Raw genomic sequence first — 17869 nt, 5'->3', positions numbered from 1 at the left:
CATCAACATAGCCCATTGGAAGAAGGGAAGCAGAACCTTTAGCATTACTAAATTGTAATTTCTGAACAAATTAAATGATAACCTTATTTAAATTCTGGAATTTAAAGAAAGAGGCAATGAAATTCTCCTAGTTGAGAAGATAGTCATCTTGTAGGGCACTGAATTGACCCATGCTCAAGCTCAAAATAGCTTAGCAGTTTAAAAAACAAGGTACTAGAAATTCAGTAGATTGCAAGGAATAGAAACTTCCAGGCAAGAGGTCAGGTCACCACTTGATCTTGGCACCAACCAGATCAGGCAATTAGCTACTATATTAAAAAACTACTAAGAATTTGTGAATGAGATCTCAAGATTTATTCTGCTGTATTAAAAAACTACTAAGAATTTGTGAATGAAATTCTCCACCCTTCCTCCCCATTCCCTCCCTCCCTCCCTCGACCGTGGTACACAATCTGTGCGTGCAAGTGCAATCTCTGGAGCCCTTTCGAGTATGGTCATAGAATAGTTCCATTATAAGAGTGCTATTATAAGAGTACAATATGCTAATGATACCCTTTTATTGTTGGAAAATGATGCTGGAATTGCTCTGAATCTGAAATGGATTCTAACCTGTTTTGAACAAATTGCTGGGATGACAATTAACTATCATAAGTGTATTCTTATCCCTATTAACTTGACAGTTAATGATCTCACTCCATTTGTGGACATTTTCCAATGCATAGTTGGGGATTTGTGGACATTTTCCAATGCATAGTTGGGCAATAAAAGATACATTCACTTGAATGCAGTGTGCTTTTTTCTTTTCCAAAGGAAAAGAAAATGTGGTGTATAACAAATGTATTATTTGGTGGAAATTGAGATATCATATTAATCATTGACAAATTGGCTTTGAACAAATAATCTTAAATCCATGCATACCTACACAATTCATCTATTTGCAATGTGATGTTGTAAGGGTACTAATTGGTCTCTTCTGCTGCTTATCAGAGATGGGGGGAAGAAGCCACCGCCACTCTGCCTCACCGGAGTACGAGTTGGATGCTTTCGAGTTCTTCAGTGTCATACTTGGGACTTCAGTATCAGCCACGAGGCAGGTATATAAAACGAGAGATCTCCCCTTCACCCATCTCATTATGATAACTCTGTTGTTTGCTACATCACTCCTTGTCCCAAATTGCAGAGGCTGCCTGACACTTTTATGAACATGTTGGGTGAAGATCCGCCAGATAATGTGAAGCTCCGACAGGCCGGCAGCGGGGTTCGCAGGTTGTGGGACGTGGAGTTGGTGATCGAGGAGGGCCACATGTACCTGTGCCGTGGCTGGGAGAAGTTCTACAGTGCCTACGACCTGCGGACCGGGTACTTTCTTCTCTTCAGGTACGACGATGACGCCACAATGCTCATCGTGAAGGTTTTCAACACGACTATGTGTCGCATGCGCTACGCTGACGACGAAGATGCCAGTGTGTTCTGCCTCTTCTTATTCCTCTACATTTGGCTTTGTCTCACATCGATTGTTAACGGCCATTGTTGCATTTGGACAGGCAATGGGAGCAGCAGCAGCGACACTGGCTACAGCCAAAGCAGCAGCGATTATGGCTGTAGCAAAAGCAACAGCGATTCTGGCTTTAGCGAAAGCAGCAGCGATTCTGGCAGCAGCAAAGACAGCAAGAAGGATGATCCGGACTGGAGTGGGGGAGAAGAGGAGCAGAGTGGGGATGAGGAGCTGCAGGATGACGATGGGCATCAGGCTGAGGATGACCTAGCGCTGGTGGTGGCTGACCAAGGGAAAGAGATGGTGGTGGCTGACCATGGGCAAGAGATGGTGGTGGCTGACCATGGGCAAGAGATGGTGGTGGCTGACCATGGGAAAGAGATGGTGGTGGCTGAGGATGACCTAGCGATGGTCGTGCCCGTCCTGCCTGAAGGTGGCCTCGCGATGGTGGTGGTGCCTGACAATGACCACGCACCGGTGGTGGCGCCGGCGATCCCACAGTTGGGCGACATGACCACGCCAATTGTGGTAGAAGACTACATCCCACAGCTGCCTCCACCGCCTCGCCGCTCTTGGCGCATCAGGCTGAGGAAGGAGAAGGAGAAGAACAATGAGAACTGAACTATGTGAAACTTTTGTAATATGGTGTTGGATGGATAACGGTGTTGGATGAACAATGTGAAACTTTTGTAATATGTAACGATGGAACTATGTGTTGGCTATGTATGTATATATGATGAAACTTGTGTGTTGGATATGATTGTTATATGGATGCTTGTTGTATATATATGTGTTGGATATCTCATATGTGAAATAGTGACCTGAGATTAAGAAAAAACGATTTTTTTTTAAAAAAATGTTACTAATGGCGCACTTCCATCTGGTGCGCCATTAGTATACCAGTTACTAATGGCGCACCTGTGGGATACTAATGGCGCACCCGTGGTGCGCCATTAGTATACCAGATACTAATGGCGCACCTGTGGTGCGCCATTACTAAAATATTCTAGTGGCGTGGTGCTAGTGGCGCACCAGTAGTGCGCCATTAGTAGGCAAAACTGGTGTGCCACTAGTAAGCCTTTTTCTAGTAGTGCTACAGTCAGTATAACGTACCATTTCATGCCGATCGACCATGGTACTTGTTAGGCGGGTCACGAATGGCACCCCAACAAAGTCATCACGTGGCGGAATTATGTCCCATAGGTTGCACACCTCCTCCTCGCTCAGCCTCATTCTTTGAGCTACGATGGCTTCATGAAGTGGGTTCTCATCATCTTCATCGAGTGGGTCCTTATTATCTTCATCATCTTCGTCATCTTCATCATCTTCCACCAGGTTGAGATAAATGACAGCTAGCTTGGGTCTTTCTGCTCTGAAGGAGAAGCTGATCAACTCACCACCAGTAAGACGCATGCGGGCGAGGAAACAGGCCCATCCATCTCCTCCAATCTGCGACATATTGCGTCCTTTCTCGACCTCCATAGTGTACGGCCCCCCAGGAGCCTCAAATGTCACAGTGTCTCCTGTCAGCTTGTTGAATTTCAACCTCACATTGCATGGGACGATCTATGTAAAAAAAGCAAAATGACACAATGCAGTAATGCCAACACTAAAAATAAAATAGTTGTTACATTTCATCTAATTTCTTACTGCCGCATGACGAAAACTCGGCTGGAAGTAGATGCCGAACAGCTTGCCAGTTGCAAGGCTGCTGGCGCACCTTGACTTGCACAGTCGACATAGTGGTGGTGGTGGTGGCGCCATTTTCCTAAAGCAATATGAGCAAAGGATTAACGATCCACTTCACAGGAAAGAAAAACAGCAGCATGTGATATTTTTGGTTCTTCCGCGAGAAGCAATTTGATGGACAATTATAATCCTAAGATCTAGTAACATATTAGATGACAAGGTACCACATACATTTTGCCAAAAAATAACTTATTACAAAAAAACAAAAGCATCTACTTATCCATGTACAGAAAAAATAACAATAAAATGGTGCATACTAAATCAACTAAATCAACTAGCCTACTAAATCAACTAAATCAAAATGTTCTAAATCAACTAAATCAACTAGCCTACTAAATCAACTAAATCATATCAACTAAATCAAAATGTTGCATATGAACTAGCCTACTAAATCAAAATGTAGCAGGGAGGAGGGAGAAGGAGGGGCGACTCGAAGAGGAGGAAGGCGGAGCGAGGAGGGGCCGGCCGGCGGCGAGTGGAGGGAGGACGGAGGAGGAAGGCGGAGCGAGGAGGGGCCGGCCAGCAGCGAGTGGAGGGAGGACGGAGGAGGAGGCCGGTACCGAGTCCAGCGAGGAGGAGGAGGTGACGGCGGCGCAGAGGGAGGAGGGGCGACGGGGGAGGACCGGCGCGGGGGGTTGAGGGGGAGATCCAGTGAGTGTGTGAGTGTGAGTGGATCGGATAGAGGAGAGTGGGGGGTGGGAGATGGAATGGCTTAGCAGTAGCGCGCTATAGAGAAAGGCGCTACTTCTAAACTACCTAGCAGTAACGCCTTTCACAAAGAACGCGCTACTGCTATGTGTCAGCATGTAAAAATAGACATCAAAAATACATTGATCATCAACGATCCTTTTGTGTACAATCTGATTTGTCAATATGAGTCCTCACATTGCGGCCACAAATTCTACACATAAAGCTCAATGAAGACCAAGTGCTTGTCAAAGTTTGAGAAGTAACATATTTAAGGTGGTAGAAACTCTCTTCACGGAGCGAGGTGGGACTAAATTTTTGTAGTAAACTTAGCAGTAATGCTTATTGGTGAAATGTGTTGCTGCTATGATCCGTAGCAGTAGCGCTCTTCGTGACAATGCGCTGCTGCTAGAACTAGCCTCGCGGCGGCGTCGTGGGAATTATAGCAGTAGCGCGTCTTAGAGCGGGCGCGCTACTGCTATATTTATTTCAGCAGCGAGTTTTGTTTACGCGCGCTACTGCTATGTAGCAGCAGCATCTTATTTTAAAGCGCGCTGCTGGTAAGATTATGTCTATAGGCTTTTCCCTAGTAGTGCTCTCCTCCTTCAAACTATTGCTATCTAGTTCCGCATGGCCTGTCGCTAGGTGTGTACCTTGTGAGCGGTGGCCTCCTTGGGGAGATGCCTCGAGGCACTCCGGGAAGACTTGTGCTGATTGCCAGGACTAAGCGAACTCCTTTAGTTCCCGTGCTTGCTTAGCTTCGCTTAGTCCCTGTGTTTTTGGGTCCCCCGCTTAGCTGTTTCAAGCTTCTCTTCTATAACTGGTATCCTAGTAGGGCCGGTGTGTACATTATATTTGTATATATTGCTTGATTGTTGCTTTATATAAACAATGGGGCGAAAACCTTTTCGATACGAAGGTCCAACACTAGTCTGGCGGCGTCTCGCGGATCGCATACACTTCCATTGCTAGTGTGCTCGCAAAGTAGTCATGCCAGAGAGATTGTGAGGGACGAAGGGGATCGATCTATATTGCTCTCTAAAGTAGTAGCTAATGCAATTCGATTACAGTGGGAGCGGTGCTCTCGAATGGGGAAGAATAGAGTACTGCTAGGGTTCGTAAGGAAAGTGGTAGCCGCCGTCGTCCTTGATCCACTGGATACCGGTCCTCTCCTAGCCGGTTGGTACTTGTAGCGAGGAGTTGGGCTTCAGTGCGTCCATTCCGGCCCGCTGGTACGCGAGTTGGGCTTCTTGGTTCTAACGGGCCGCTGGGCAGAGCGTTGGCTGGAGTGGCCGCTGCCCTGCGGGTCCTGCTTGTCAGGAGCGTTGACATCCCCCTCTCCTTGAGATGAGGCTTGCCCCCAAGCCTCTGCATGAGGAAACCTGGCCTTCAAGCTCTCCTTGGCCTTCAAGCTCTCGTTGTCTTCCCAGGTGGTGCCCAACGTTGTAGAGTTGCACCACTGAATTTTTACTTGTTCGCGCACACCGTCTTTCTGTTTGCGCCACCGGGTCTGAAGGATCGCCACTGGTACAGCAAGATCATCAGATGAGTGCGGCAACTGTGGTTCGACGGACATACCAGGGGCAAGTGCTCGGCGTAGGAGGGATACGTGGAACACCGGGTGGACCGTGGCGTGTGGTGGAAGTTGCAACTTATACGCCACGTCGTTGATCTTGGCGATGATCGGGAACGGGCCATAGAACTTGTATGATAGCTTGTGATTTGCCCGCGGAGCCACCGATGATTGGATATATGGTTGAAGCTTCAGGAACACCTGATCACCGACTTCAAAGACCCTGAAGGAACGCTTTTTGTCTGCCTGTTCCTTCATCAGTTGCCGCGCCCTGTTAAGATGTTGTTGCAGCAAGTCTTGGACAGTGGCTCGTTCATCTAGCCAAGACTGGAGCGTGGGCACCGAGCAGGTGTTGTCAGCAGTGATGCCCCAGTGGCGCGGTTCGTACCCGAACATGGCTTTGAACGGTGTCATACCAATAGCCGAGTGGTGAGCATTGTTGTACCAGAATTGGGCGAGTGGAATCTAGAAACTCCATCGGCGCGGGCAAGCTTGAGTAAAGCAGCGAAGAAAGGTCTCGACACACTGATTAACGCGCTCCGTCTGGCCATCAGTTTGCGGGTGATTTGCTGTGCTTAGTCTGAGTTCTGTCCCTGCTCCCCGGAACAGCTCCTGCCAGAAGTGGCTCGTGAAGACTGGATCTCTATCTGAAACAATTGAGCCGGGCAGACCGTGAATCTCGTAAACTTGATGGAGATACAGTTGGGCTACTGACGCAGCAGTGTAGGGGTGTGCCAGCGGTAGGAAATACGCAAACTTGGTGCGCTTGTCGACGATGACCAGCAGACAATTAAATTTGCTTGACTGAGGGAGACCATCTACAAAGTCCATGGAAATCATGTCCCACGGCTGTTTAGGAATTGGCAGCGGCATGAGTAATCCTGGAGATGCAGCACGGTCGGGCTTGGCTTGTTGACACACTGTGCAACATCTAACATATTGCAAAATCTGTGCTTTCATCTTGGGCCAGGCGAATAGGCGTCGAATGCGCCTGTAGGTCATTGGAAATCCCGAGTGGCCACCCAAGGCACTGTCATGAAAGGCTGTGATAATTTTTTGCTGAATGTTTGTGCTCCCTCCCAGCCAGATTCTCCCACGAAACCGAATGATACCTTGCTGTAGAGAGAATCGCTTCTTCGGGTCCTCGTTGATAGCCGAGTGTTCCAACAGCCGTACGGCTTGTGGGTTGTTGTTATAGCTACTGATCACATCCTCCAACCAAGCGGGCAGGCAAGAGGTAACTGTAGCTAAGGTGTCAGTAGGACTGGCTCGCGATAGTGCATCTGCACCCACATTCTCGATGCCTTTCTTGTAACGGATGCGGTAGCGCAGGCCGAGAAGTTTTGTGAATGCCTTTTGCTGCCAAGGTGTTGTGAGCCGTTGCTCTTCCAGGTGCACCAAGCTCTTCTGATCGGTCAGGATCTCAAATTCTGCATGCTGAAGGTACGGACGCCACTGGTCAACAGTCACGATAATAGCCAAGTACTCTTTCTCGTAAGTGGACAATCCCTGGTAGCGCGCGCTGAGAGCCTTGCTCATGAACGCGATCGGATGCCCTTGCTGCTGTAAGATGGCCCCAATGTCGCGGTCGCTTGCGTCAGTCTCGATTGTGAACGGCTGCTGAAAGTTGGGCAGCGCGAGAACTGGTGCGGAGACTAACTGTTGCTTGAGCACTTGGAAGGCAGTCTCTGTGGTAGAAGTCCACATGAATGGGACCCCCTTTTTGAGCAGATTGAACAGTGGGCGGGCTATGACCCCGAAGTTCCTGACGAATCGACGGTAATAACATGCAAGTCCCAAGAAACTGCGCACCCCTTTGACGTCAGTGGGTGTCGCCCAATTCGTTACCGCCGTAATCTTGGACGGATCCGTGGAGACACCGTGCACACTGATGGTGTGGCCAAGGTACGGTATCTGCTGCTGTCCAAAGGCGCACTTGCTGAACTTAACTTTCCAGCTGTCTCTGCGAAGGAGCGTGAGTACTTGGCGCAGGTGCTCGACATGTTCTTGGAGTGATTTGCTGAAGATGAGGATGTTGTCGAAGAATGACAGCACACAGACACGGTTGAGCGGCTTGAGCGTTGTCGTGATAGCTCCAATGAAAGTGGCCGGGGCTCCTGCGAGCCCGAATGAGACAACTTTGAATTCGAAGTGGCCTTGGTGGGTTTGAAAGGCAGTCTTGTACTCTTCGCCAGGAGCCAACCGAATTTGGTGATAGCCTGCACGGAGATCCAGCTTAGAAAACCAGGCTGCGTCGTGGAGTTCGTTGAGAAGCTCTTCGATGATGGGGACAGGGTACTTGGCGATCACGGTGAGGGCATTGAGATGCTTGTAATCGACGCACAAGCGCCATGTCCCGTCCTTCTTCTTAACAAGGATGACTGGCGACGAGAATGGGCTGGTGCTTCTCTGAATGATCCCAGAACGGAGCAGTTCTTCCACTTGTGTTTCAATTTCGGACTTGAGCTCCGGTTTGTGACGGTACGGCCGTATGTTCACGGGCTGTGCACCGGGTATGAGGGTAATCCTGTGATCACAGTCGCGCCGAGGTGGCAGACCCGTGGGCTCGGCGAAGACGTCGGTGAAGTCGTCGAGAACTTGCTGAATACATGTCGGGGTTGGTGCAGACGGCTCTGTTGCTGGCGCGACAACACAGAGATGGACGATGTGCGATATTGCCCCTTTGCTGCATAGGCCTTGCAGTTGGATATTGTTGATAGTCGCGCACGCTGTTGATGCGGCATCATGCCCGACAAGGCGGAGAGGCCCGGCCGGTGTGGGAATTTTGATGAACCGTGCGCGCCAGTCCACTGTCATGGGACTGTGCTCTTCGAGCCAGTCCATCCCCAGGATGGCGTCGTAAGTACCCAGCGTGAGCAGCTTCATATCGGTGAAGAATTCTTGGCCTTGAGAGTACCAGGCGCAACTGGGTACAAATGATGTACACACCAGTTCACTGCCGTCGGCGACTCGGACGCGCCCAGGTTGCGGCAAGGGTTGGACCCCATGGAGGGACTCGGTGAATTTGGAGTCAAGAATTTGGATCCACGCGCGTAATTGGAATGCTTTTGCTGAAACTCCTCCTGTCACGGCCGATATGGAGATGGCCATAACGGTGTCGTCGGTGTTGCTCGTCGCTGGAATTTGAGTGTCGATGCCAAATAGATCAAGCAATTCTTCGACGACGTGTAGTTGTACAGAGGTAGGGCACACATGATCGTGCCCCCACTTTTCGCCGCACTTGAAACAGAGGCCGCGGGCTCGTCTGTAGTCGCGGAGTGTCTTGAGCTTGGACGCCTCGGCTCGTGCGGCGTCCGTGCCGCGGCGGTCGGTGGCGACCGCGGGCGCGGTGTGACGCGCCGGTGGTGGTGGTGGAGGCAGCGGTAGCGGTACCCCTGGCCGCAGTGCTGCTTCTGGCAGTCGTGGAAGCGTACCAAACGCGCCGTCAGCCACCTCCTCCTGAAGCAGAGCCAGGGCGCAGGCCGTGTCCAGGTCGGGTGGTCGCTGCACCATAACCACCGCTCGGATGTCGTGCCTCAGTCCCTCAACAAAACGAGTGAGAAAATAGTAAGGATGCATCGAATTAGAATAAGAATTCAGATGATTGGTGATCAACTCGAATTTCTCTATATAATCAGCTACAGATGTGGTTTGGCGAATGGTGTAGAACTGGCGTATGAGCATCTGATGGCGGTCACGGCCAAAACGAGTGCTCAAGAGGGTAGTGAAGGAATCCCAATCGAATTCGCCTAGACGCTTTTGGATCGATTGCAACCACACGGCCGCTGATCCAGTGAAATTGAGTGCTGCCATAGGCACCCAGAAGGTTGGTGTGATTCCGAACATGGTAAAGTACTGCTCGCATAAGGTTTACCACAAGTTCGGGTTCTCGCCCGAAAATTGGGGAAAAACTATGGATGGATGCGCCTGACCGAGACCGGTGAGCATCTGGCTGGCGTGGCCGAACGGTGACAGCAGAACTGGAGTGACGGGATCGGTGGGCGTACCGTTAGCCGGGAGCGGCGGCGGCGTCGCTGGGAGCGCCGCCGATGGCCCCCGTTTGATCTGGAAATCGCCGTGGCCATCGGGCCCTCGTGGATTGATCACCGCATCAGCGCCTTCAGGCACCGGATCCGCCTCGGGTCGGGTTGGTGGAGGCGCTTTTGCTCGTTGCAGAGCGGTGACGGCATCGCCCAGATCCGCCACTCGGCGCTCAAGATCGGGGCGCCACGCGAGTAGGTCGTCGATCTTCGTCGACGTAGATTGCTGGGCCTTGGTCAGGCCGTCGATGGCGGCTTCGATCTTGGTCTCGAAACGGGTGAGGAAGGCCGAAACGCTCGGATCCATGGCCTCGCGTGCTTGTCGCAGGCCTCTCGTCTCGATGAGGTGAGCCAGAGTGGATGGAGTAGTGGTAGGATTTGGTCTCTGATACCAGATGTGAGGGACGAAGGGGATCGATCTATATTGCTCTCTGAAGTAGTAGCTAATACAATTCGATTACAGTGGGAGTGGTGCTCTCGAATGGGGAAGAACAGAGTAGTGCTAGGGTTCGTAAGGAAAGTGGTAGCCGCCGTCGTCCTTGATCCACTGGATACCGGTCCTCTCCTAGCCGGCTGGTACTTGTAGCGAGGAGTTGGGCTTCAGTGCGTCCATTCCGGCCCGTTGGTACGCGAGTTAGGCTTCTTGGTTCTAACGGGCCGTTGGGCAGCGCGTTGGCTGGAGTGGCCGCTGCCCTGCGGGTCCTGCTTGTCAGGAGCGTTGACAGAGATTGTGCACAAATCAGTTCCCGATCATGACCGGGTTGAATCTAGCAAAGTACTCCCTCCGTCCCACAATATAATTCTTTTTCTCATGCTATTTTTAGCTTGTAAAAATGTCTTATATTGTGGGACGGAGGAATATTTTTTTTTTCTTTAGAAAAATCTAGCAAAAGTATTAGAATGAGAGAACCTTGCATGGTTCTATGCAGATACATGAACCGTCGAGAGCCATCCCCTGTGGGCCTGGGCCACAATCGAAGCGAAACAAAACAAAACACGGAGGAGGGGGAGAGAACGGATCGGAAGCAACCCGAACCAAAACGAAGACGCCAGTGGCAGTACACACACTCGCTAGTCAACAAAACAAAAAAAAAAGGTTTGACAATAAGCGCAGCACACGACCAACGAGAGCGCAGCGCGTCCACCCATCCCGATTCCACGGGAGCTCCAGCCCGCGGCTGCTGCTGCTCTCCCCGCTCTCCCCCCACTCCCAAATGGCCGCCGCGGCCACCGCCTGCTTCCTCTCCGGCCCCTCCCCGCTCGCCCGCCCGCTGTCGCGCCCGCGCCATTCCCTCAGGCGCCTCGCGCGCGCCGCGGCCGCCAGGCCCCCGGCCGGCCCCCTCGCGCTCCCGGCCTCGCCACGGAGGCCGCTGCGCGACCTGGTGCCGGGCCCCGTCGCCGAGGCCGCGCGGCGGGCGCTGGCGGCCGCCGCGGGGCCCCTGGTCGTGGCGCTCGCCTCCGCCGCGCTGGTCCTCGGGGACGCCGGGGCCGCGTCCGCGTTCGTCGTCGCCACGCCGCGGAAGCTGCAGGCCGACGAGCTCGCCACCGTGCGCCTCTTCAAGGACAACACCCCCTCCGTCGTCTACATCACCAACCTCGCCGTCAGGTACGCTTGGGCCGATCCCTTCCCTTCCGTGGCTGTTTCCATTGCTCTGGCCTTGGCGCCTGACGCGAAGCTTGGGGCCTCTGTTTCGGTTCGGTGTGTAGGCAGGACGCCTTCACGCTGGACGTGCTCGAGGTGCCGCAGGGCTCCGGCTCCGGCTTCGTCTGGGACAAGCTCGGCCACATTGTCACCAACTTCCATGTCATCCGTGGCGCCTCGGACCTCAGGTTGGTTAACACTTGACAGAGCCGCTCGCTGCCGACATATTCTTCAGCAAAATTCAAATCACAGCATGCCCATTCTGCTAGAATCAATGGTTATCCACAGGTTCATTGAATGTTGTAATTGATGGGTTGCTGTAAGAACTCGTACGAAAGAACGAACGAATGAACACTAAACTGGGGAAATGAGAGTTGCAGAACTGCAAGTGGATATTGATAAGCATGGGCAATGTGGACGTGGTTGCCTAGTTTTAATAGCACAGTGAGCCGTTGACGCTCGCTGCTAACGACTCGTTATCATTTGGATTCATTGTGCGTAGCAAATTTGTCCAGATGTTTAGCCTGACACACAGACACAGTGACACATCTTTGAAGCTTTAGAGTGACCATATTTTGCATTCCCTCTTTCATAATTTCATCCAGTACTTGATGCTAGATCCGAGACTTCGATGCAGATGATGTCAATTTACTCAGATCTGCAGATAGTATGCTACCATCTTGTTGAATATTTATGATAGTGTTGTCTTGAATTGTATCATGGCGAAGTGAAATTACCGTTTTAGTTTTACGTAGGGTCACGCTTGCTGATCAGTCGGTGTATGAAGCGCAAGTTGTCGGATTTGACCAGGACAAGGATGTTGCAGTTTTGAGTATCGAAGCACCAAAGGATAAACTAAGACCTTTACCAGTTGGTGTGTCAGCAGACCTACTGGTTGGTCAGAAAGTGTATGCCATTGGAAACCCGGTGAGTGCTTCCTGCACCAATTTTTGTATGATTTATCTATACATGTCGGCTGATGTACAAGCTTGACACCAATCGTTGTTACTTGCATTTTGCATTCCTTGGTAATTTGTTTTCATTCCAATTCCCAAACCTGAGTTCAAATTTCAATAGGGCCAATTTGTTTCGGATCCTGATTATGTTGAGATGGCAATAGCATTGGAAATGATAATACACTACACAGCATCACAAACAAATAATAGCACAATTAACCATGACCAAGTGTCCAACCACGGGTATGCCAAACAGATTCTATGCTAAGCAATTATCTATGGCATATATATTTTGTAAATTTTCAGTATAGTTGATGGATGTAAGAGTTGATTTAAACACTTTAGTTAGTTGGCGTCCTCTTTCGATTATGTGCATATTTCTTTAAGCAACTATTGATTACTGTCTAACATTTGTAATTCATATATTTGCAGTTTGGCCTTGACCACACTCTTACGACAGGTGTTATCAGGTGTAGTATTAATGATTGGTTAAATTGACTCCATGTTGGGTGATTCTTTTTGCTCGATTTTTTGGTAAACTGAGACACTTTTCTGTTGCTCTCTGCTGACTTCTCCCAGTGGACTGCGAAGAGAAATTAGTTCAGCTGCAACTGGACGTCCTATACAGGATGTAATACAGACTGATGCTGCTATCAACCCTGGTAACAGCGGAGGCCCACTTCTTGATAGTTCTGGAAACCTGATAGGTGTAAATACTGCTATATACTCACCTTCAGGAGCATCATCTGGGGTCGGCTTCTCCATTCCAGTTGATACAGTATGTCACTCAGCTTAATTCATAATTTTGGATTTGTTCTGGGTCTTCTTTTCTTATAAATTTCTTGCTTATAACAAAGCATGTATTTCGACCATATTCAGGTTGGTGGTATTGTGGATCAGCTTATACAATTTGGGAAAGTGACGAGACCTATTTTGGGGATAAAATTTGCCCCTGACCAATCTGTGGAGCAGCTTGGATTGAGTGGAGTGCTTGTCTTGGATGCTCCCCCAAACGGGCCAGCTGGCAAAGCGGTACTGTCCGTCTATATTATACACATGTTTGATGCAAATTTAATGGAACTTTATTGGAAATGACGAAATATTTTTACAGTAGTCAAATTCTTATTTTGTTTCAGTTTCAGTTAACAATCTTTTTACACCTAGCATGAGAAAACCTTGTACTGTCGCTCCAGTACATTATAGCATCTGCATGTTCTCATGTGCCTTCTCTGATTGTCGAAGCTAAGAATAGCTTAAGAAACAGAGCAGTAATTCATTTGATAAGAACCAACTTATGTGTAGAATAAACTCGTCTTTCCTGCTCCTTCCATATAATTGTAAAATGCATTTGTTAGACACGTTTCTGCGGTACAGGACTTGTGCAGCTTAATATTTCTGCTTGCTATGTCGTATGCAGGGTCTGCAATCAACGAAACGGGATGCCTACGGACGACTTATCCTTGGGGACATAATTACTTCTGTTAATGGTACTAAGGTTGCGAATGGAAGCGACCTGTACCGTATCTTGGATCAGTGTAAAGTCGGAGAGACGGTAAGCTTTCACCCGTGTTCAACAGCAACTTTTTTTTTTTGCCCTTGATGGCTGCTAAGGTACTCGCTTCTGTTCTTTTAAAGGTGACCGTGGAAGTATTGCGCGGAGATAAGAAGGAGAAGATCGCTGTGGTCCTTGAACCAAAGCTCGACGAAACATAGTGAGTGGTGTCCTTCTCGGGTGTATTCTCACGTAGGTACAAGGTATTAGCATGTTCGCCTACCACGGAGCTCCTTGTACATAATTGATGTTTGTAAATTTTCTGGTGTAAAAAGAAAGGAAAGAAAAATATCATTTTGGTTCATGCCTTATGTGTGCTGTTCCAGTACATGATGTATCTGCTTACAGCTTACATATGCTACTCTTCTATACCACTATATAGTGTGACAATAACTTCACATGTCAGCCGTTAGATATGCTCCATCTATACCTGGCCATGGGAAACCCAGCCCGGCCCGGTCTTGCCCATGGGCTGGGCCTGGGCCTAGGTTTTGAGCCCAAATGACATGGCAGACCGGGCCTAGGCTTGACATATGTGCATTTTAGGGAAGAGGCCCAGCAGGCTTTTCCACTTAAGGGCCGGGCTTGGGTCTGAAATCTAGGGTAGACCGAGCCGGCCCGGGCCTAGGTTTTCTGCTACGGGCTTTTTTAGGCCCGGCCCGGCCTGAGTTATGGCCTCCATCCAATGGTTGAGAGTTGACAAGTCCAAACAGTATCGTCCATTGGAGAAAGTTTTCATGTCAGAGGATTCTGACACGTGATCTTTTAATTGAAACCACATTCCATCGTCCATAGTATTCTAGAAGCATCCTTTTCCTATCTCAAGAATTTGATTCTAAAGTTAGAAGAATCTGGATTTTAGAGAGTTGGGCCCTATATTCTTTGCATGGAAGGAAATAAAATGTCGAGAATGCATTTCCCCTCTGCTGTTAAAGGAAGGAAATAAAATGTTCAGAATGCATTTCCCCTCGGCTGTTAAAGGAAGAAAATAAAATGTTCAGAATCCATTTCCCCCCTGCTGTTATATACTCCCTCCGCCCCAAAATTCTTGTCTTAGATTTATCTAGATACGGATGTGAATTTTGGGACGAAGGGATTATTTGATGATGTGCTTTGCGCGTACAATTTGCGTGCTAGTAGTTTCAAGAGATTTAACTTGACAATGGAAATATTCTACTCGTTCCATTCACTATTATAAAATGTTTTGAATATTTCAATATAAACTACATACAGACTGAAATACTAAAACGTGTCTACACACATCCAATATAGAAAAAGTTAAACATCTTATAATAGCGAACAGAGCCAGTAGTTCTGAGAGAGAGAAAAATGAACAACACATAATTCTAGATATCTGGACCAACTCATGACATATGTAGTAGATTGCACTTTATTGAAAACGATATCCAGCTAACAACTGCTCCACGGAGAAATCACACAAAGGACGCTCCCAGTTCAGTGCGGTCGAAGTAGGCGCCGGTGACGCCCCCCTTCTCCGCCAGTGCAACTGCAACCGCGGCGGCGGCGCCCTCCGCGGCCGTGAGGACGCCGGTGTAGTCGTTCATCCCGGTGAGGACGTAGCCGGGGTGCACGCAGTTGACCCGCAGCGCGGCGCCCTCCTCCCTGGCGAGGACCCTGGTGTAGGCGCACACCAGCGCCTTGGACGCCATGTAGGCGGCGTACACCCGGTCGGCCGGCCACCCGCGGCGCTCCAGCGCGCCATTGCCCTTGCCCAGGTCCTCGAGGAACAGCCTCAACATCTCGTCGAGCTGCTGCGTCGTGAGGTTGTCGACGTCGTCCAGCTCCCGCCGGAGCTCGTCGCCGCTGAAATACTGCATTTTTGCAAAATGCACAGCAGATGAGCCTCTGTTTTGTGTGATGGGACTGTCCTACTCTGCAATTGATTTTTGTGCAGCAAATTGAACCGGTTGTGAAATATATGGATTAAAATGAGATGGGACGTACCCTGAGCAGCCCCCAAGCTGAGGTTACGTTGACGATCCTGCCGTCGGAGGAGGACCGGAGGAGCGGGAGGAGGGCTTCCGTGACGATCTTGCTGCCGTGGTAGTTGATCCTCAGGCAGTCCTCTGCATCCTGGGTGGTCTGCGTCGTCCGCTGCCTCAGCCATTCGGCTCTCTCCATCCCATCCTTGCCTGCAAGCTGTTATTAAGTGATGGACATGGATGGAACCAAACAGCTTCAGTAACTAATGTAGTATCTAAATGTGATCTTAATGTACTCCACAAGTGAATTTTAAGGGAATGCGACACATATATCAGGAGACAAATTTACCGTCTCCTGGAGGGTTGCCGGGTCGCCGACGTCCGTGGTCACCCCGAGCACTCCGGCATTGTTGACCTGCGGTGCGGTGCGCCGTGAGTGCGATGATCATCAGTTTTGTTGAAATTGCCTTCCGTATCACAAATCCATTGCAAATTCAAAACTTCATTTGAAAATTTAAGCAGCTGTACCAGTATGTCAAGCTTGCCAAACTTGTCCTTTATGAAAGCAGCCAGATGAGCGGCACTGGCGGGCTCGCTGATCTCCAGCTGATGAAACGCGACGTCCGATAGCCCCTCCTCCCGGAGCTTTTCGGCTGCCTCTGCGCCCCTCTTCTCGTCCCTCGCCGTCAAGACGACGGTGAGCCCATGCGCCGCAAGCTGCCGGCATATCTCCAGCCCCATCCCCCGGTTCCCTCCGGTCACCACGGCAACCCTAAGAGAAAAATGTAACGATGAGAGTGCAACTAATCAATAAACAGGTGGTTGTCTCTAAATGAGGCATCAATCTGCTATTACTCAGACAGAAAGTTGCTTACCTTTTCTCTGATGGACCGCTGATGCTTCCTTCCATTATGGCTTCTTCTGGTCCTGTAGGTTTTGCTTATGAGTACTACAATAGAAGGAACTTGCATAATGGCTTTTGAGTTGTTTGAAAGAAAAATACTTTCAGTCTTATGCTCTGTTATACACTTATGATGCAAATGATTATATGGCAGAAATTATTTACTACTCCCTCCGTTGTTTTTCATAAGACGTTTTAGACAGCTGACCCTGAACTGTTTTAGGCACTGTCTGAACTGTATAAAACTTCTTATAAAAGTGAACAGATAGAGTGGTTCCATATATAATCTGCAATAGCAACTACAGTTTAGAGTTTATCAGATGCATATCCCTTGGAAGCCCCAAGTCCAAACCTCGTGACACTAGATGTTTTCAGTCCATGATCTTCACAATTTTCATTTTCTATCAAGTTTTTTTCTGTCAAATCACTTGAGGGACTGCTCTACCAAAATATTTCTAATGGCTATACCATACAATGATACACCACAATAATTTCAGTACAGACTGCAACACTAGGATAGGATAAGAAGCAGAGCAGCAACCAGAACAAGAAGCAGAGCAACAAGCAGCGGCAGCAACCAGAACAAGAAGCAGAGCAGAGCAGCAAGCAGCGTCCCAGCTCTCTCGCTCGACCGGCGCCTCCCCCCATCGGCCGGCCCTACCTCACCGGCGTCGGCGAGGGTGCGCCATCTCAGAGAGGACACGCCGTCGAGCTCCTCCTCGCTCCTCACCCACCACCTCCTCCCACTCCCCTACTAACCAACCCGCCGTCGAGCTAGGGCCTAGGACTGGAGGGAGGAAGAAGGGATCAACCTGGCACGGACGGAGGACTCCGGGACGGCGTGGGGAGAGAAGATGCGCCGGCGCCGCTCCAGTTGCGCTGCAGTTGGTCGAGTCGATGCCGCACGCCCTCGTCGTGCACAACTTTGCCTCTGCGCTTGGAAAAGATGGCCGATCTTGCTTACTTTCTCCACTGTATTTTTATCACTGGGCCATGCTGACACAAGATCTCTACTCATACTCGGTCAATGTCTGAGGCTGCAAGGAACATGGACGAGCTAGCTACGTCGTCGCACTGCCACTGAGGCTTACATAAGTGCTGACGTGGATCGTGTGACAAGAAATGGTCGCGCGATGGCATCAACCTTGCGACAGCTGAACTCGGAATAATAAATGTTTGTAGAGTGTCTATAAGAGCAACTCTAGCAGACCCCGCAAAAATTCGACCCGCAAAACGCGTTTGCGGTTTCACGAAAATCGCGTTTTGCGTGTCAAAAACATGCGCGGCTGAGCAGAACCCATATCTAAACCTGCATAATTTGAAAAAACACT

General features: G+C 49.7%; 2 protein-coding genes across 3 annotated transcripts; one reads left to right on the top strand and one right to left on the bottom strand.

The window, feature by feature from the left end:
* The first annotated feature begins 10673 nt into the window (after positions 1-10673).
* LOC123183187 (protease Do-like 1, chloroplastic) lies at positions 10674-13998 on the top strand. Its single transcript, XM_044595934.1, has 8 exons — positions 10674-11150; positions 11252-11374; positions 11942-12113; positions 12575-12612; positions 12722-12920; positions 13022-13174; positions 13560-13694; positions 13778-13998. Exons 1-8 carry the CDS (start codon positions 10759-10761, stop codon positions 13853-13855), a joined length of 1290 nt encoding a protein of 429 aa, XP_044451869.1. The 5' UTR covers positions 10674-10758; the 3' UTR covers positions 13856-13998.
* Positions 13999-14850: 852 nt separating this feature from the next.
* LOC123183188 (short-chain dehydrogenase/reductase 2b) lies at positions 14851-17584 on the bottom strand. Of its 2 annotated transcripts, none has more exons than XM_044595936.1 (6): positions 17351-17584; positions 16513-16564; positions 16166-16409; positions 15987-16052; positions 15660-15854; positions 14851-15526 (listed from the first exon to the last, which is right to left on the bottom strand). In XM_044595936.1, the coding sequence occupies exons 2-6, from the start codon at positions 16545-16547 to the stop codon at positions 15128-15130; spliced, it is 939 nt and encodes a 312-aa protein (XP_044451871.1). In that variant the 5' UTR covers positions 16548-16564; positions 17351-17584; the 3' UTR covers positions 14851-15127. The 2 variants fall into 2 exon arrangements, with proteins under 2 accessions (XP_044451871.1, XP_044451870.1); XM_044595935.1 differs by lacking the exon at positions 17351-17584 and adding an exon at positions 17117-17329.
* Positions 17585-17869: the final 285 nt, after the last annotated feature.

Source organism: Triticum aestivum, chromosome 1D (genome assembly GCF_018294505.1).
Source record: "Triticum aestivum cultivar Chinese Spring chromosome 1D, IWGSC CS RefSeq v2.1, whole genome shotgun sequence".
Taxonomy (NCBI): Eukaryota; Viridiplantae; Streptophyta; class Magnoliopsida; order Poales; family Poaceae; genus Triticum; species Triticum aestivum.
This window is presented reverse-complemented; position numbering and strand designations above follow the sequence as displayed.